The sequence below is a fragment of the Oppia nitens genome, unplaced genomic scaffold (assembly GCF_028296485.1).
Source record: "Oppia nitens isolate AA-2021 unplaced genomic scaffold, nextdenovo-longstitch-racon4-pilon3 scaffold4_pilon_pilon_pilon, whole genome shotgun sequence".
Classification (NCBI taxonomy): Eukaryota; Metazoa; Arthropoda; class Arachnida; order Sarcoptiformes; family Oppiidae; genus Oppia; species Oppia nitens.
The window spans coordinates 1026562-1047200 of NW_026533232.1; the positions used below are offsets into that span (position 1 = coordinate 1026562).

The following is a 20639-nucleotide window of genomic DNA, read 5'->3' on the forward strand; positions in this document are numbered from 1 at the left end:
AAAAATAAAACTTTATTATGTAATACATAGTATAGGTATAAATAATAAATATATATATATATATATATATATATAAATAATGTGACAGGCTAATCTAAGTTTAATTACGTATTAAATTTTTATATAAAACTTAACTATAACTATAAAGTTTGTAACATTTAAAAAAAATTATTAATATATTTTTTCTAATAAATAAAAAAATATTAGATAAATTTGTTTGTTTTTTGGATTAAACTAATAGTTATTTTTTTTAATTATTAAAATTTATATATATATATATAAACTGTATATATAAACAAAATGAATCGGTTATTACTAGTGTTATGTTTAGTAATACCTGTTATGTTAATCCTAACAGTTTGGACATTAAAGCCCAGTGATGTAGCATGCAACTGTTTTCGTAAATATATGCACGAACTAAGCACGTGCCAAAAACGTGCCGAAAGTGATTGGCATTTTGATATGCGTACAGTTAATCGTAAGTCGCGGGAATTTTGTTGCGGTACGTGGCAGTCGATCACGTGCTCTACAAAACTAATTACTAGTAAAACGGTAACAAAAAAAACTATTTGATTTTTAATATATATATATTAAAGTTAAATAACTCTCTCTCTCTCTCTCTCTCTCTCTCTTTATGTTTCAAAATTAATTAATTAAATTCTATATATATATATATATATATATATATATTATAATTTTATAATCAAATATAAAGTTTAAATATTACTTAACAATATGTTTTATTTTATTTTTTAAGTTTTTTATTTTGTTAGTTTTGTAACCTAGTTATTTTTTGTGTACAGTATAAATTTATACTGTACAAAAATGTGTAAATTAATAAATAAATATTAACCTTTATATAATAATAATAAATTTTACATAACTTATTAGATTTTTTTATATATAACTTACAAAAAATATTATATATAATTTTGGTGTTTAATTTTTTTTTTAAATTTTATTTTTAAATTTTATTTTTTAGAGTAAATGCAATCAAACGGAACAGTTATCTGTACAGTGGTATTATATGCAATACGTTAACATAGAGATTGGCTCAGGTGGTAGTGGCAACTGTAGTAAGTTTCCACTGGGAGCTCATACATGTAATCACTATCTAAACTAAATTAAATGTATTAAATAGTTTTTACTTTATATAACTATATTATATCTATTTTTTTAATAATAATAATTATGAATAATAAAAAGATTAATAAAATTTTGTAGAAATATTTTACTGAAATACTTATTTATAAATAAAAAAAAATCATATTTATTATTTTAAATACTGAAAATAAACTATAAATAATTTATTTTATTTTTAATGTTTTAATTATATAAAACTAACAAATGTTTAAAACAATTAATCTTAATCAATCTTAATGTAATCTTTGTACTTTTCTGTATAATTAATTAAACAGATAAATATAAATAATATACCTTTATATTTTTTAACTAATTAAATTGCTTATTGAGCAAAAAATTGATGATGTATTAATTTTATCAATTACTGTATTATCTAATAAGTTACTAATAATAATAAAACTAATGTTTAGAATTATTTTATGATTGTATGTTAACTATAATATTTATCAGAATAATTATATATATATTATAAATATTATAAATATAATTTGTAAACACATATACTTTTATTAACATAATACAGTATATAATGCATAACAATATTTAATTTAAGTTAATTTGATTAGTAAAATATTTACTGTAGTAATTTTACTAATATTCAGGGTTTTAAGGGAAAAAATGCCTACCCCCTGGCAATGCCCAAATAGATGTCATAAATGTCTAGCATTTTGGGCAACTATTTTATTTGCTACTACTTTAGTTGCTATTTTATTTATTAGTCTACTAATAAACTATTATAATAACCTATTAAAAAAATTATAATATGCACCCATGAATATATTATATCAACTTGACAAATAAAACTAATCATAAATTTATAATTAATGATTTTTTTGCATATGCATTAAATATGATAGATATAAGGTTATATAATAAAATATAATTGACATTACTATTGAAATAACTTTTGAAATATACAAATAATTTAAGAAAATTATTAATATTTCTATTATATTTATAATTGTATTTTTAAAACATTTATTCATTTTTTTATTTTTTTTTATTCATTTTTGACACTTATTATAATTTTTATTACTAAATAGAGTAAATGTTAAATTAATGTATATGATTAATTGTTATAAATAATATTAGTATAGTAATTTATATAAATAAATAATAAATAAAATTAATTATTGCTAATTGAGCTATTAAACTAAATAGATTATAATGAAAATAATATATAATACTGTACTATACTAATATAGTGATATAAATTATATAAAAACAGTAAATTTATTTTTATTATTAATGCAAAAATATAATTTTAATTTATTATTAAATGTTTTAGATGTAACAATAGCAGTTGAAAAGCATTAATTATTATATTTAAAAAACAAATTTTTATTAATACTATTTGATTAATATTATGTCAAAACAATTCAAACTATCCGAACCCATACCTCGGGAACTACAAGTACCCGAAGCTGACAGTCATCTCTATAGTATTGGTCTATCACTGTATCGGCCAAACTCTCACTGCCGACGAAGCAAACTGTTTGATCCACGGCTTATATCTTTAGTGATTATTCAGCAGATGATCAAAAATATCATAACTATTATAATCCATGTACGGCATGTCGACTGTCCTCTACTAGTTAACTATCTATTGGGCAATTTTGAGCATTCATTGGGCACCGGTATCATATTGAATGGTGGTATATTTCTACTATCGCTATTGTGTTTAAGTTGTCAAGCTATACACTGGTATAACTATCATCAGGGCTTAGCACCGGTAGATATGCTAGTATTTCAAATGTTTACCGGTGCTATCACACCAAAACAATTAGACATAACTGATAGACAATTAATTTATAAATTTAGTAAACAAATTAAATTAATTTTATGGCTAACATTTATACTAACTAAACTTGCCCCGCATAATTTTACAATATTTGCCATGGTAGGTTTTCTATTAGATGAAAATTATTGGCAATACATTATGATAATTATACCACATTTGCTACTGTATGCACTATTGGCTATATATTGTGTTAATATACTCAGCTATCAGTCAACCTATTATGTAATTATTGTCAATTATTTGAACTGTAAAATTAAATTGTTAAATTTAATTATTATTAAATATCTTAATAATTATCGCATTGATTATTCTAGTATAATAAGATTGAATAATAATAAAAAATTAAATCTAACTAAATATTTGAAAAATATTAATATAATATATAAGGAAATTAATGATTATAATACAATCTATTGGTCCAGATTTTTGCTATTAGTCTCTACACTATTAGCTATAATTATATCGTGTTCATCATATTTATTAATATTTAACCATGGTCAATTAGTATTTGTCAATTTGGTATTGGTGGTGGGTACTATATTTTTTGCTCAATTAATGTTATTGATAATTTATGTGTCTACCCGATTACATAACCAAGCATTTAAAACATTTAGCATGCTCAATTCATTCATAGTCTATAGTCAAGTTTCATTGATATTGCGACAAAAATTTAAAGTAAAAAATTTAATTTTAATTAAAAAAATATCAAAATTTTTATTTATCTAATTTTTTTGTTGTTGATCCATAGCTATTGAATTTAATTGAATTTATTGCTCAAAAGCGGATTGGATTTTATTGTTGGAAATTATTTATTATAAATTCAATTAAAGGTTATGAAGTAAGTGAATGAAAAAAATTGATTAAATATATAATTAGATTTTTTTTTAATTATTAATATATTTATTTATTTCCAGATTCTCATATTCATTATTTGGTTATTTTTGATGATAACTTTAAAAAAAGATATATAATAATAATAATATAAATGTACGAATAATTAACTAATAAATAAATATATTTTTTTTGATAATTTATAACATAAAGTGTTGATATTTGTCACATTTTTTTGAGTTATAGTAATATCAAATTAAAATTATATTGGTCTAAACTATATATATACTATATATACTATATATACTTAAATACTTAAATACTTAAATAGTTATTTATAAACCATATATATAATGTAAATTAGATGTATATTTACAAAACTACATGAACATACAAAACTGTCAGTATCCATTGTTTATTTATTATAACACCCGATCCAAAAATTTTACTAAAGTTTTTTTTGTTGTTGTAATTTTTCAATAATTTGATTTATAAAAAAATATTGTTTATATTTTTTGTGGTTATTATTATGTATCTGTGCGCTGAATCTATACGGCAAACGGCACTTCACCCGGTCCTGCATTGCGTCCATTATTCAGTTCATGGGTTAAACTTTGATTGAATAACCATTGAAAACATTTGCCGTTTGCTATTAGTGATTGGCGTCCGATATCACACATCATAGGGAAAGTTATGTTCGGGTAGTCACCCATTTCAATGGACGACCAGACATTTGTATAGTAACACAACACTAAACATAATTTAATTGTAATTATTTAACTTAATATTTATAGATTGATTTTAAAATTTATATTAAGTCGATATGAAAACTATAACAAGTTTATATTTGAATAAAATTTTCATAATTGTATTTGAATATTATTATAAAAAATTATTAGTTTAATTATTATTATTAGTATTATTATTTTTAAAAAAAATATATTTTGTATAAAATTATAGTTAAAATTGTAAATCAATAGTAATTAAATATATATATATATATATAAATAATATCAATAAATTTATTTTTTTTTAAAAAATAATTACCACCCTAAATGACACAGATTATTTTGAACAATAAAAAATATTGAAAATAAAAATAAATAAATGTATTATTGAAAAAAAACAAACATTTAGTTATCTTTTTAAAAAATCATTAATCAAAGGATATACTGTAATAACAACATAAATATTATTTAAACATTTTATTGTAATATTATAAAAATTTGTTTTTAATTATCAAAACCGTTAGTTTATAAATAGTATTATATTTATATAAAAAATAAATATAAATGTAAATCTATATATCAATTTCAATTGAATGAATTGAAAATAAAAATTATATTATTATTATTATTATTATAAATTATATTATAATCAGGGTTATGCAAGTGGGGGGTCAAGCCAAATGACCCCTTAATATCGAGATTTTGGGATTTTACCCCCAGTATTTTTTTAACAAATTGAAACCTCCTGCCCTTGATTTTGGATTTTTGTTGTTTAAAAAATTGCCGTTTAAAAATGCAATAAAAGTCTATAGCCCACCCTATACCCCTACTCTAAAAATCTATAACCTTGCTTAACCCTGATGATAATAATCATTAATGAAAGGATATATTTTATTAAACAATTTTAACTATATTTATATAAATTGTGATTCTGTTAGATATAAAATTATATCTCCAAAAAACAATGTTGTTGTGTAGTGTAAATGATTATTTTTTTTTTTTTAAATTATAACTAAAATAAAATGTTTAATTGGATTTTTGTAATTAATTTGTTAATAATGGTGATGATAGTTAACAACAACAACAACAATAACAGTGTAATTGGCTCTAATAATAATAATATAATTGATGACCATGATAACTTTACTAACTGTTACAATAGTACAGTCGATGATTTTATTAATCAAATCATTGAATCGCTTAATTATTATTATAAGGCATTTATAATAAGCACATCACTACTGATGACAGTATCCACGATAGGACTGGCCATTGGTTTGGCCATCATTTATAGACAACGCATCCGTAATAATAGACATGTTATCCAATGCATAATTTTTGGACGTGAATTATTTAATCCATCGTAAAATATTAAAATTTTATTAATTAAAATTAATTATATTATAACATACTGTTATATAATATTGCAATTATAAACTAAAATATTTTAATGTAATATTTTTTTAATTAATAATATATGTAAATCAAAATACTGTTAACAATATTCTAATAATTTTAATTTAAATAAAAAATTATCATATGAAATTTAATATAATGAAATTATTGTATTTTAATTAATAAAAATAATAGTAATTAATTATAGTATAGTAATTATAGTATTAATTAATAGTATTATTATGTATGCTATCAATAATCCAATCGACAAACCAGGATATCCTTACAAATATTACATAAGCCCCGTCATTGATTGCATCACATTTGTGATTACTAACAGTGCGACCATGATTTATGCCAATCAATACGGCCCTACCGTTTACATACTGATACAATGGAGCACCAGAATCACCCTAATTAGGTATAGTTAGATAAATGATTAAATACATACACATACACATACACATACACATACACATACACATACACATACACATACACATACACATACACATACACATACACATACATATACACATACACATACACATACACATACACATACACATACACATACACATACACATACACATACACATACACATACACATACACATACACATACACATACACATACACATACACATACACATACACATACACATACACATACACATACACATACACATACACATACACATACACATACACATACACATACACATACACATACACATACACATACACATACACATACACATACACATACACATACACATACACATACACATACACATACACATACACATACACATACACATACACATACACATACACATACACATACACATACACATACCGCACATGAAAAGGTGCCATTATATGATGGATACCGTTCCCCGAGTATAATCATACGCCAATAATCTCTGGCATTATTATAAGTCCTTTTAATCCTAATGTAACCAATTTTAAGTCTATCACTTTCCTCTGTATCGCTTACTAAACCATAACCGGCCATCAGTGCCAACTCATCCTCGCTATTGAGTGCATCCAACGGTGGCAAACATATACCATTCAATAGTCTCCGATAATTAAAACCATTATTAGACAGTTGACTGCTAAGCGGTAAGTCAGCTGTAAGTTTGATGAGTGCCATATCGTAAGCCTGTAATCGTCTCCTGGGATACTTGTAATGGACAACTGTTTTCTCAATATTATAACCATTTACATTATCATTATTGTTGTTGATAAAAATTTTGCCCGGGTAGATTTTTATATTACTAATAGTTTTTCTACTATAAATTAGATTATAATACAAATTAAAAAAAATTATTATTAAATTATTTATAAATGTTATTTTTAAAATTTAATTCAAAAATATATAATTAAATAAATAATTTATTTGACATTATTATAAATTCTTTATATATATATCTATATTTTTAAATAAAATTATTTATTTTTTATATTTACTAAATCATGTGAGCGGCTGTTAATATCCAACGATTGTTTAATATAACACCCGATCCATAACTAACTATGTAATCACTGGTAAATTAAATAAATATTTTTTTTCAAATAAAATTATTTGTTAAAACTTTAATAGTTATTTAAGTTTTGTATTTTAAAAAAAAAATTAATTTAAAATATATTAATTATTTGTAATTTACTCCCTGTACTCAATCCAGACGGCAAACGGCACTTCACCCGGTCCTGCATTGCGTCCATTATTCAGTTCACTGGGTGTTAGACTTTGATTGGATAACCATTGAAAACATTTGCCGTTTGCTAACAGCGACTGACGTCCGATACCACACATGGGGACAGTTATGTTGGGATAGTCAACGATATCAATGGACCAGACATTTATGTTGAAACACAACAACAATAAAAATATTGATATAATGTCTATAGAAGTTAACATTATTTTTTAAAAACAAAAAAATTGATAATTATTTTATTAGAAAAAACTAATATTATAATTGTAATAATAATTTTAATATAAAAATACTAATATGTTTGTTTTGTTGTTGAGTAAAGTAAATTAAATTTAAATTTAATTATATCTATATATTTTTGCTTAAAATACTAAAAAAACTTAAGTTACGGTTTCATATTAACAATATATATATATAAAGATATATATTTTTTATTTAAACAAAATAAAATATTTTCATATCAAATTTATTGTAATAAGTAAATTATTTTTTAAAATACAAATATATTATATATATATATATTAATATATATAATGTACTGTTTAGTGTAATAATAGCCAATAATATGATACACTAAAAACTTTTAAAAAGTAATTTTTTTGATTAACTTTATTTTATTTTTGTAATTTGCTCATTATTATTATATAAAATTTAATTTATTTAATAAATAATATATTTAAAAAACATTATAATTAGTAAGCTTAATTAAAATATTGAATAAATATAATAATAATAAATAATAATAATATTATTGGATAATAATTTCTGGCAATACATTATGATTATTTTACCACATTTGCTATTGTATACACTCTGGGCTATCTATGGCACACATATACTTAACTATCAGACCAATTATTTTTTTATGATTGTCAATTATTTAACTAGCAAAATTAAATTGCTTAATTTGCTACTAAATAAATATAAGTATCGTATGATAATGCTTAATAATAATAATAATAAATTTAAGCTAGCTAAATATTTGAAAACTATTAATTTGATCTATAAAGAAATCAATGATTATAATGATATTTATTGGTCCAAATTTTTGCTGCTAATGTGGACACTATTATCTATAATTATATCGTGTTCATCATATTTATTGATATTTAATCATGGTCAATTAGCAATTGTTAATTTTGTATTGTTGCTGGGTACTATATTTTTTGGTCTACTATTGTTTTTGATAATTTTTGTGTCCACCCGATTGCATAACGAAACGTTTAAAACATTTAGCATGCTCAATTCATTCATAGTCTATAGACAGGATATATTGGTGGTGCGACAAAAATTTAAAGTAAATAATAATTTATCTATTATTTATATATAATAATATTTTAATTTTATGTAATTTTAAAATTTAAAAAAAAAATTATTACTAGTTATTAAGTTTGATTGAATTTGTTGGTCAAAAACGAGTTGGATTTTATTGTTGGAAATTATTTCTTATAAATTCACTAAAAGGTTATGAAGTATGTGTTAACAATAAAAATTAATTAATTATTATTAATAACTTATTTATTTATAAATTTTTTTAACAAAATATCTTATTTCTAGATTATCATATTTATTATCTGGTTATTTTTGATGATAACATTAAAAAGAGATTTAACAATTATTTGATAAATCATAATAATAATAATAATAACTAAAGATAATGGTATTATTAAAATTGTTTATAGATCGTCAATAAAAAAATTTTTTTTAATTAATATCTATTTTTTTGTTTTATTTATAAACTAAGTACTGTTGAGTAATATATTTATTTTTAATAGTTAGTATTATTATATTTTTAATATATAATTTTAGATATTATTTATTATATTCAACAATAAGTTTGAAGTGTTTTTTAAAAAACAGTGTCTATATAAATAACAATCTTATTTAAAATAAAGTTGCTGTTTATCTAATTTATTTAAACAAATATATTAATTTATTAAATTTTATTTTTTTACTTATTATTGTATATAAAAATGCTTAAACTATAATATTTTATTGCAATATTTAAATGCTTTTTATAAATAAGTATTTTATCCTAAATTTATTTTATAAAAAAAATATAATTTATATTTCATTGATTTTTTCAACTATTAAACTATTATTCTAAATTATATGGCAAACAATTAATAAATAATTGCACCAATAAAACATGTACCCAGGTTATCTGTTAATAAATGTAAATTTTATATTAATTGGAAATAATTTTACCATAAACATTAAATATAAGATTACTAATTGACTTTTTTTTAAAAAAAATATAATAATTTAAATATAAATAACTTTAATTACATATATGAAATATTAACAAAATAGTTATATTTTGTTTTTTCAAGTACATTAATAATGATTTCAAAATACTAAATAAAGTAAAGTTATTAATAATTAATTATTATATGATTTACTAACTAATATAAATAGTCATTTAGTATGATTAATGATTGTTAATTGAACTAACAAAATGAAATTCATACTAATTATAATAAAATTAATAGTTTTTATTCAAATATAAATATTATATTTATATTTGATTTCTTAATAAATGTTTCAGTCATTAGAATAACAGTCAAAAAACTATAATAATTATATTTTAAGTACCAATTATTGTATTTCTAATTATAGAGCAAATAGTAGGACATTTTAATTGTCCAATTTTAACATAAAATTATGACAAAACAATTCAAACTATCCGAACCCATACCTCGGGAACTACAAGTACCCGAAGCTGACAGTCATCTCTATAGTATTGGTCTATCACTATATCGGCCAAACTCTTACTGTCGACGAAGCAAACTGTTTGATCCAAGGCTTATATCTTTAGTGATTATTCAGCAGATGATCAAAAATATCATAACTATTATAATTCATGTGCGTTATACCAACTCTCCTCTTATAGTTAACTATCTATTGGGCAATTTTGAGCATTCATTGGGCACCGGTATCATATTGAACGGTGGTATATTTCTTCTATCGGTATTATGTCTAAGCTTTCAGGCGATACACTGGTATAACTATTATCATGGCTTAGCACCGGTAGATATGCTAGTATTTCAAATGCTTACCGGTGCTTTGACACCAAAACAATTAGACATAACTAATAGACAATTGATTTACTCATTAAGTAAACAAATTAAATTAATTTTATGGCTAATATTCATACTAACTAAAATTGCCCCGCATAATTTTACAATATTTGCCATGGTAGGTTTTCTATTAGATGAAAATTTTTATCAATACATTATGATAATTGTACCACATTTGCTACTGTATGCACTATGGGCTATATATTGCGGTCATATACTTATCTATGAGACTACCTATTTTCTAATAATTGTCAATTATTTGACAAACAAAATTAAATTGCTAAATTTCCAAGTTAATAAATATCTTGGTAATTATCGTAATCAATACAATAAAACTATGCATACTAGTAGAAAAATTAAGCTAGCAAAATTTTTAAAAAATATCAAAATAATATATAAGGAGATTAGTGATTATAATAATATTTATTGGTCCAAATTTTTGCTGTTAATGTGGATACTATTAGCTATAATTATATCGTGTTCATCATATTTATTAATATTTAATCATGGTCAATTAGTAATTGTTAATTTTGTATTGCTAGTAGGTACTATATTTTTTGCTCTATCAATGCTATTAACAATTTATGTGTCCACCCGATTACATAACGAAGCGTTTAAAATATTTATCATGCTCAATTCATTGATAGTCTATAGACATGATATAATGGTATTGCGACAAAAATTTAAAGTAAATAAAAATTTATTTATTATTTATGTATAAAAATATTTTAATTTTTTGTATTTTTTAATTAAGTTATTAAATTTGATTGAATTTATTGCTCTAAAACGAGTTGGATTTTATTGTTGGAAATTATTTATTATAAACTCACTTAAAGGTTATGAAGTATGTGTTAATTTTTTTTAACAAAAATAATAATTATTATTTTATTTAATCATAATTTTTATTTCTCTAATTTATTTCTAGATTATCATATTTATTATTTGGGTATTTTTGATGATAACGTCAAAAAACATATAATTAATTAACAACTATATTTTTTTATAATAAACATTTTAATATTTAATTAATATTATTACTACAATATATTCAATGTGCTTATAATATTGATAATATAATTTAATAATTATGATTTTAAACTATTAACTTATTTATTAATTATGAAATTTTATTTATATCTGTACTGTTTATTAATTTTTATGTGTATTTCATTAATATTTAGTATTATTATTATTACTGTATTTTTAAAAAAATATTAATTTCAAGCATTATTATAGTTTATGATCACTCAGTAAAGTCAATGAAATATATATATATTTACCTGTATATGTGATAATACAAAATTAAAAAATAAAATAAAATATTGATGTGTAACAATTAATCATTGAAAATATTTATATCATTGAATATTTAAAATATTTATAACTGTACTGTACGTATTGTATATGCAATATTACTGTATATTAATAGTTTATTCAATTAATAAATATAATACTTAATTTTAAATACAATAAACAAATATAATATTTTTTTTAATATTATTATTTTTATTATTACTTATTTAAATATAAATCTAATAGTCAATGACTTGCATATATTATTAGTAAATAAGTAATATTTTTATTATTATCATATCTTAAAAATTGTTATAAATTATTTGATTTTGAATTGCAAATAAAACTATTTTGAAAAAAATAAATGTCTCTAAATTCAAAAGTTGCTATTATAACAGGTATGTAAAACAAACAAATATACTGTAATATTAACAACATAACTGTCCTCATCATAACTATACCCCGTATTCCTCATAACTGTATTCCTAAATACTAGGCTCATCATCGGGTATCGGAGCCGAGATAGCCGTGAAATTGGCGTCAATGGGCGCTACAGTTGTGGTCACCGGTCGACAGTCAGACCGTATTCAGGAAGTGGTAAATAAGTGTCAAACATTGTTATCAAAGACAGCAGATGAACACCGATCTCAAGTAGTGGCGTACGGTGTGAGCTGTGACCTAACCGACGACAAGGATGTCGACCGTTTGATCGGTTCGGTGGTCGACAAGTTTCATCGGATCGACATTTTAGTCAACAACGCCGGTGTTGGCTCTCGGAGTCAATTTCTCAGTGATGGCAACGAGTATTTTAGTCAATACGATCAGCTCATGGATATGAATCTACGGTCAGTACAGCGCATCACTAGACTAGTGATTCCCTATTTAATTGAAACTCGTGGACAAATAGTTAACATATCGAGTATACGGAGCCGATTGGCGGCACCGAAAAACTTTGCCTACAGTATGTCTAAGGCAGCTATCGATGCCTTTACACTGGCACTGGCCAAACAATTGGCACCGTTAGGTGTGCGGGTAAACATTGTAAGGTAAATATTGATGAGTGGGTGGGTAGAGGAGGGGTGGTTAGGGTTTTTTTTAATTATGTAAGATATCCATGATTTTTAGTTTATAATATTTATTTTTTAAAATTTTTTTACCTAACAGTCCCACCACAACACGTACACCTTTATGGAAGACAGTTTACGGTACCGATCAATTGGTAGACTCTATGGCAGCAACCATGAAGTATACCTGTCCATTGGGCCGTATTGGTGAACCCATAGATGTGGCCGAAGCAGTTGCCTATTTGGTATCGACGAACAGTTTGACTAAGACACTGATAACTGGCCAAACAGTGCCCGTCGATGGAGGTGTCCTGTGCTCTGGTGTTAGACATAACTATTCTGTAAAATAATTAAAAAAAAAATAGTTACGATATAAAGGTTGTCGTCATAATAATAATAATTATTATTGTTATTTAGTGGACAGTTATATTCAGTAAAATACAATACTATATATAAATACAATATACTGTATATTACAACTAATATTTATTTATATTTTTTTCAAAATAAAAATTGATTATATTTTATTATTTAATTTGAAAATTAAGTATAAAATAACTATTTAGTGTACAGTATATACAAAATTCTAGTTATTTAATACTTTATATATTAGAAAATATCAAATTTGTTTTAGAAAAAAATAAATAATTTAATTTAATATATTTTAATTAAGAAAATAAAAAAAAATTATCATTTATACTATTTAGACTCTAAAGACTCTCATAATATATTTATTAATATTAGAATTCATTTAAAAAAAATAATAATAATTATATTAATGTAACTGTTTTACTATAATTACTATAATATATAAAATATATAAAATATATAAAATATATTATATATATATATATATTAATAATAATACAAATAACTATAACAACAATGACTTACAACAACAACAATGTTTTGTTTGGTCTAATTTTTGGCACTTTTAATATTATCATTCAATGTTGGCTATTGTTGACACTAATTGACCATGGTCATCATCATCATCATCATCATCTGATAGTGGCTGATAAGGATAATGATGCAAACAATATGCAACAAATGGAAAATACGTTCAAAAGTCTAGGTGTACCTATTGTTAGTGCTGAAAATTATCAAGAACACTTAGATGACCAAGTTAATAATAATTATAATGAATTTGTTAATTTAGTTCATCAACAAGATATTAATCCATATTATAATTAAAAGTAAATTATATATAAGATATTATATATACAAATTAAAACATACTGTATATATATATATATATATATATATATATATATATAATTAAAGTAAAAATTTAATTTTTTGTTTAATTTTTATTTATTTTTTTTTGTTGAAAAAATACAATTTAATTTATTATATTTTATTATTTAATTTGAAAATTGAGTATAAAATAACTATTTAGTGTACATTATATACAAAATTATGTAACTTATAGTTATTTAATACTTTATATATTAGAAAATATCAAATTTGTTTTAGAAAAAAATAATTCAATTAAATTAAATATAATTAAAATAAACATTTAATTTTTTGTTTAATTTTTATTTATTTTTTTTTGAAAAATACAATTTAATTTATTTTACTTAATAGATAATACATTTTTTATATATATGGAATTAATTAATTTTTATTTAAAGTAAATTTTTATTAATTATTATTTTCGATATATGTAAAAAACATTTTTTTAAAACTTTTAGCAATAAAATTATGTTTGATTGAATAAATTATAAATATTATGATATATATGTAATATATAAAGTACTGGAATTAAATAATACAATTTATCATTATTTAAATTTATTAAATATGACTAAATGATAAAATTAAATATTAATCTTGTATCATTTAATCTCAAAACTAATATTTTACCAGTTACCATAAAAAATATTATAATAAATTTTAGTTATACTAAATTATAATAATATTACTAATATTGTTATAAATATATTAGACTAATAATAATGTATATGAACTGTAATGATTGAAACAACAAACGGCATCTATTGTACTATTTTTTTAGAGAAATTATCTATAAAAATATTAATTTTTTTATTTAAATCTAATTATTAGTAGAATTTTTATTTTTATAAATAATTTAAATTGTATTTTTTTGTTAATTACTGTTAAAATTAGTAGATTTTAACAAAATACTGGATATAGTTGATTTATTATAATATAATATTTATTTACTAATAAACTTTATATGCATTTTTAGTATTTAATTAAAAAATGAGCTAATATTTATTACATTTTTTTTGAGTAATAATAATAATAATAATTACACAATAAAACCTAAATAACTAAATTACTAACTCTAACGTTAATAATTGTAATAAATAATTATTTTAAATAAAGTAAATAATTTAGAAAGATCATTTTAGAAAATGATTGATGTTTTTAATAATAATATCATAATTATCAATGATCAGTAATAATTGAGGCAAAAGTAAAACTAAATATAAAAAAAAATAATTGGATCGGGATAGATTTATAGAGTTAATAAAATCATGTAAATGTTTATTTGATTTATTAGATTTAAAAAAATTAATTTTATTTAAATATATTCATACTATAGCTGTCTAAATAAGTCAATTAATTATTTTATTTTCTAGTAATTTTTAGCTACGTAATTACTTTATAAAAATTATTGTTGTTTTACAACAATTTCATAATTATCCATGATCAGTAATAATTAAGACAAAAATAAAACTAGATATAAATAACAACAATCGGATCAGAATCGATTTAAAAGAGTTAATATAATTTACTACAAATTTTAATTATTTATTTTTTTTAAATTAGGAAATTTTCAGTGTATCAATTTTAGCCAAAATTACAATATAATTAATGTAGTAAATTATTTAGTAATGTTATAACAAAAAAAAAACTTTAAAATCTACTAAAAATCAATTACGATATTTAAAAAATTAAAATTAATCATTACAATTAAGTTTTCCTAATTTCTTATTACTTAAATAAAAAATAAATAACATGATTAATCAAGTTTTAGTTGTAAATTGCCAGGGTCAGTGGCGTCCAGTTTAATAAACATAATAAAACTATTGAAGTCAATGCAACTAAAGAAGTCATCATTACGGCAGGTAATCATATAATTTAAATAAGAAACATATATAGATATAAATTATATAATAAATGTATTATAAATTTAATTTTAAACTTATGATTAAATAATCTGATTGTAAATTGCATTTGAAAATACAATTCAGGTAATTATATGTCCGCACATTTGTTAATGTTGTCGGGTATCGGACCAAAAGATCATTTAACCGATTTAGAAATCAGTCCCGTTTGGGTCGATTTGCAAGTCGGTACCTCATATCAGAACAGACCGGCCATTAACTTGCAATACGCTATTACTGACCAGAGTCTTGTCGGCAAATTACCGATGAATACTGACAACCAGATCGAGGACTGTGTTGTTAACGGCAACGGCCCGATGTGCGACCGTATTCTGGTTTTATATAATTCAAAAATAAATTATCCGAAAGAGTTTGTAGATATTATAAACTTTATAACACTGTCGCCGCCGGTCGCTGGCAGTAACGTGAGTGTTGGTCACGCCTTTACGTTTATTGCCAAAACTAGAGCGATGGGCACTATACGACTGAGGTCTAACAACTATCGGGATTTGCCATACGTTGATCCCAATGTTTTGGGTCATCCGGAGGACAGGACCCGTATGATGGACGCTATCGCCAAGTTTTTCTATCATCTGGAAGAGACATCTTTCAAAAAGTATGCCTCAATACCGGAAAAACCACATAGTTCTGAGTGTGAGTACTGTAAGTCAGGTCCCCAATGGAAGTGTCCTGAACTGCACGAATGTCTGTTCCGGACTCTGGGTATAACAGAGTTTCATCCATTGGGTGTCTTACCGTTTGGTGGACCCAACCGTATAGAAGCGGTACTCGACGAACGTCTACGAGTCAGAGGTGTCGGTGGATTGCGTGTGGCCGACGCTTCCGTACTGCCAGTTGGCTATACCTTTACACCGAATACTGGTCCCGCTTATGTGGTTATGATGGTCGCCGAGAAAGCTGCCGATATGATCACTGAGGACAACAAAAACTAATTACTACTGTATTTTCAAATAGTTGACAACTGATAATAACTTTAAAATAACATTAAACAGTATATATAATAATTAATAATTTTATGAGATTTAATAATATGAAATAATGTCAAAATTAAGTGCACCTAAAAAATTTAGATAAAATATTTTTAAAAATTATTTAAACAAATTGTATTCAATTATTCAATTCAAGTTAATAATTAATATTTATTATTTTATTTTAATATTTCATTAATTGTTTTTTTATTGTTATCAATATATTTAGCTTCATTTTTTTATTTGTACTATTTTTTGTAAAATAAAATCTATTAATAAATTTATTTATTTTTTTTTTATTAATATATATTTATAATATTTGAAAATCAAATTATGCACTTAAATATAAGTTTCAAATTTTTGTCTTTATAAATATCAGTTTTGTATAATAATTATTGAATTTTTTATAAATTTAAAAAAATATCTAAAAAATATCTAAAAAATATCTAAAAAATATCTAAAATAAAATATTTGAAAACAAAAATCATTCGACAATCTCATGGCTGACAAGTTTTCTATAGTATTGTCGGTCGACTTTACCGACAACTGTCCGATGAATTTCATCGACAAACACAACACCGGCTCTTAAATGCTTACTCGAGGCCATTGTGTCTGAAAATCATTAGAAAAATACAGTAATTAATAATAAAATTTATAATAATTAACTGAATTTATTTATAATACTCGAAACAAATTGTTGAATATCATCGGCGGTAATATTTTTCTGGCCAGGTTTGCGAACTACATAAGCTCGCAGATAGTGAAAACCGGCCGTATCTTTGACGCCGACACCGACAACAGCCACTTCGGCAATAGATGGATGAGACAGTAGAAACTCTTCGACAATTATGGGATCAATTTTAAGAAAATCCCGATTGACACCAACTTTAATAACAAACTTGACCCGTCCGGTGAGGAACACCCGTTCCCGGTCGTCATAGTAACCCATATCGCCAGTAGTATACCAACCGTCCGCGTCAAACGATTGTCTGTACTGTTGGTAATTGTTAAGAAAACCGGCAAACAGTTTGATTGATTTAACAAATATTTCGCCGTTACAGTTGGCGCCTAACAGTTCACCCGTTTCCATATCGACAACCTTGAGCTCACACCCGGGGACTACTGTTCCCAAATTGCCCGGTTCATAGTCGTCGTCATCATTACAGCCTTGAGTTATATACGATTGCTCTGTCGATGCATAGCCTATGAAATATAAATTTATATATAATATTAATTACTTATTTTGTTACTAAATAACTTATAATAATAAAAAATATATACAAAAATTATTAATATTACTTAATTAATTATTAAAGTAATTATAATATTTATAATACTAATCAATACTGTAGTGTTACTAATAATAAGTTACTTATAAATTAATACCAATACTAGTAATATAATTTATAAGACATATAAAAAAAATAAACATTTTATTAACTTTTTAAAATTAATAATTTTTTTTATGACAACAAAAATATTTCTAACTTTCCTTAATTTTGAGACCAAATATTCTGATCAGTTGATGGCCAATATGACTGGCCAGTGGAGCGCCGCCAACACAGGCCCACCGTATGCTCGACAGATCATAGTTGCCAACAGCATCGCTGTTGACCAGTCGATGGCCGAAACTGCCCAACACTGGCCAAACGTTGATCTGGTATTTTTCGGTGGCGGCGAACAGCATTTTTTCATCCAATTTGTCAAACAATATCAATCGGAAGCCTTTTGTAATCTGAATGAGCAAAAACATACTGCCGGCCATATGGCCCAACGGAAACGGAAAGGCCATTACGGTAACAGTATCGGCAAACGTCGGGTATCGGCCCGGCTCTTGTGCAGTCCGTACAAACATACTGTGCGGTATTAGCGCACACTTTGGACGACCAGTACTGCCGGACGTATAGATGTACAGCAGTCGATCGGTGTCGGGATCGACGTCGTAGTGGGGAATACGTGCCAATTGCTGGCCACGTCCCTCATCTAGCAGTTGGTCGTATGTGACATAGTTGTTGCTGTCGCTACTACTACTGCTGCTACTACTACCACTACTACTAATATTACTACTACCACCACTACCACTACTACTACTACCACTATACTGATGATTATCAAACAGTACAACCAGTTTTATCCGATTATTACTATCACTATTGATAATGTTGTCAAATTTGTACAGATGATCACTGGTAGTCATAATGACAGTAATACCGGCCTCCAGGGACTGTTCGGTAATTTCGTAGGTTTCCAGTACGTGAACTAATGGGACAAATGTTACGCCAATAAATTGGACGACAAACCGGAGTACGGCGTTTGCCATAGTATTGGGACCGCAGAAAGCAATCCTATCCGCTTTGGTGACACCCCTGATGTTGACCAGTGACCAGGCTATACTGTTGGCTAGTATTTTGAGCTCACCGACGGTTAAACGTTGATCGGTGGCCGCATCAATCTTATAATAAATAAATAATAATTTAAATATGTTTTATGATAATAATACTACTACTACTACTAAAAATAATAATGTTATTTTTAATATTACTATTAAAAAATTTTTAAATTATACTATACATCAACATTACTATCTCATTATATTATATAAAACTTTATTGTAAAAAAAACTAACTAACCAAGCAAACAAAATCATCACCAAGTTGATTTAATTTGTCCCATACATAGGCACCGGCAATATTGATGTCACTGTTAATTGGTTGCTGTTTGCACCTTAATATTTTGTCCATGGTTAATGTAATAATAATTATTATTTTTAGTTATCTTATGTTTGAATCTAAAAACTACGTTATAAATTTTTAAAAAAAATAGTTATTTTATTTAAATTTTAATAAAAGTTTTTAAACATATATAAGTATACAATATATAAATATATATTAGATTAAAGTTTAAGTTATATTCAGTTGTTACTAACCATTACTTTAATATTAGAAAAAAATATAAGTAAATCACTAAATATTTCTATTACTAGTTTTTTTTATATTGCATTGACTTTTAAAAATGCAAAATTTATTGATATTTTATTGAATGAAATATTTAACTGGGTCATGTGTTCAATGTGTTTAAAATTGTCTAGTCACAATATTAAAAATTTATAATAAAAAAAATTTTAAACTATACATATTTATTATTATTTGATTTAGCAAAATTTTCAAATAATATTTTTATTTATATGTATTTAAATATTTTTTTAAAAAATTATATATTTAAGTAAAAATACTTTTGAAAAATAAAATTGTTTATTAATTGACAGTACAATTTAAAAAATTGAATATTAAAATAATAATGAAAAAATATATATATATATATATTTTTAACTATACAAAAAATTATTTTAAATAAATTTAACTAATTTAGTCAATTTAAACTAAATTATTGTTTTAAATATACAATAAACTAAATTAAAATATTTACAAATACATTTAGGTTTAATTTTTTAAAATTATAA

General features: G+C 23.6%; 5 protein-coding genes across 5 annotated transcripts; 3 read left to right on the forward strand and 2 right to left on the reverse strand.

Moving 5' to 3' along the window:
- The first annotated feature begins 336 nt into the window (after positions 1-336).
- Positions 337-1123, forward strand: LOC128959812 (uncharacterized). The gene is made up of 2 exons (XM_054305828.1): positions 337-552; positions 983-1123. The coding sequence occupies exons 1-2, from the start codon at positions 343-345 to the stop codon at positions 1121-1123; spliced, it is 351 nt and encodes a 116-aa protein (XP_054161803.1). The 5' UTR covers positions 337-342.
- A 3200-nt stretch (positions 1124-4323) lies between these two features.
- Positions 4324-7717, reverse strand: LOC128959813 (uncharacterized). The gene is made up of 5 exons (XM_054305829.1): positions 7589-7717; positions 6758-7105; positions 6172-6311; positions 5350-5360; positions 4324-4526 (listed from the first exon to the last, which is right to left on the reverse strand). Exons 1-5 carry the CDS (start codon positions 7715-7717, stop codon positions 4324-4326), a joined length of 831 nt encoding a protein of 276 aa, XP_054161804.1.
- A 4615-nt stretch (positions 7718-12332) lies between these two features.
- LOC128959815 (3-oxoacyl-[acyl-carrier-protein] reductase FabG-like) lies at positions 12333-13403 on the forward strand. The gene is made up of 3 exons (XM_054305831.1): positions 12333-12387; positions 12486-13035; positions 13154-13403. Exons 1-3 carry the CDS (start codon positions 12354-12356, stop codon positions 13401-13403), a joined length of 834 nt encoding a protein of 277 aa, XP_054161806.1. The 5' UTR covers positions 12333-12353.
- Positions 13404-16285: 2882 nt separating this feature from the next.
- LOC128959818 (choline oxidase-like) lies at positions 16286-17143 on the forward strand. The gene has a single exon (XM_054305833.1). The coding sequence runs from the start codon at positions 16286-16288 to the stop codon at positions 17141-17143; it is 858 nt and encodes a 285-aa protein (XP_054161808.1).
- A 520-nt stretch (positions 17144-17663) lies between these two features.
- Positions 17664-19920, reverse strand: LOC128959819 (uncharacterized). The gene is made up of 4 exons (XM_054305834.1): positions 19810-19920; positions 18668-19631; positions 17864-18382; positions 17664-17791 (listed from the first exon to the last, which is right to left on the reverse strand). The coding sequence occupies exons 1-4, from the start codon at positions 19918-19920 to the stop codon at positions 17664-17666; spliced, it is 1722 nt and encodes a 573-aa protein (XP_054161809.1).
- Between the last annotated feature and the right edge of the window lie 719 nt (positions 19921-20639).

Excerpts from the sequence above, each read along its gene's own strand:
- LOC128959818 (XM_054305833.1), top strand. The coding sequence starts at position 16,286 with ATGTCCGCACATTTGTTAATGTTGTCGGGTATCGGACCAAAAGATCAT.
- LOC128959812 (XM_054305828.1), top strand. The coding sequence starts at position 343 with ATGTTAATCCTAACAGTTTGGACATTAAAGCCCAGTGATGTAGCATGC. Across the intron at positions 553-982 it reads AACTAATTACTAGTAAAACG|AGTAAATGCAATCAAACGGA; the intron begins GTAACAAAAAAA and ends TTTATTTTTTAG.
- LOC128959819 (XM_054305834.1), bottom strand. The coding sequence starts at position 19,920 with ATGGACAAAATATTAAGGTGCAAACAGCAACCAATTAACAGTGACATC. Across the intron at positions 19,632-19,809 it reads GTGATGATTTTGTTTGCTTG|ATTGATGCGGCCACCGATCA; the intron begins GTTAGTTAGTTT and ends ATTTATTATAAG. Across the intron at positions 18,383-18,667 it reads TGGTCTCAAAATTAAGGAAA|GCTATGCATCGACAGAGCAA; the intron begins GTTAGAAATATT and ends TATATTTCATAG.
- LOC128959815 (XM_054305831.1), top strand. The coding sequence starts at position 12,354 with ATGTCTCTAAATTCAAAAGTTGCTATTATAACAG. Across the intron at positions 12,388-12,485 it reads AAAAGTTGCTATTATAACAG|GCTCATCATCGGGTATCGGA; the intron begins GTATGTAAAACA and ends CCTAAATACTAG. Across the intron at positions 13,036-13,153 it reads GTGCGGGTAAACATTGTAAG|TCCCACCACAACACGTACAC; the intron begins GTAAATATTGAT and ends TTTACCTAACAG.
- LOC128959813 (XM_054305829.1), bottom strand. The coding sequence starts at position 7,717 with ATGTGTGGTATCGGACGTCAGTCGCTGTTAGCAAACGGCAAATGTTTT. Across the intron at positions 7,106-7,588 it reads CGGGTGAAGTGCCGTTTGCC|AAAACAGTTGTCCATTACAA; the intron begins GTCTGGATTGAG and ends TATAATATTGAG. Across the intron at positions 6,312-6,757 it reads ATGGCACCTTTTCATGTGCG|GGTGATTCTGGTGCTCCATT; the intron begins GTATGTGTATGT and ends ATACCTAATTAG.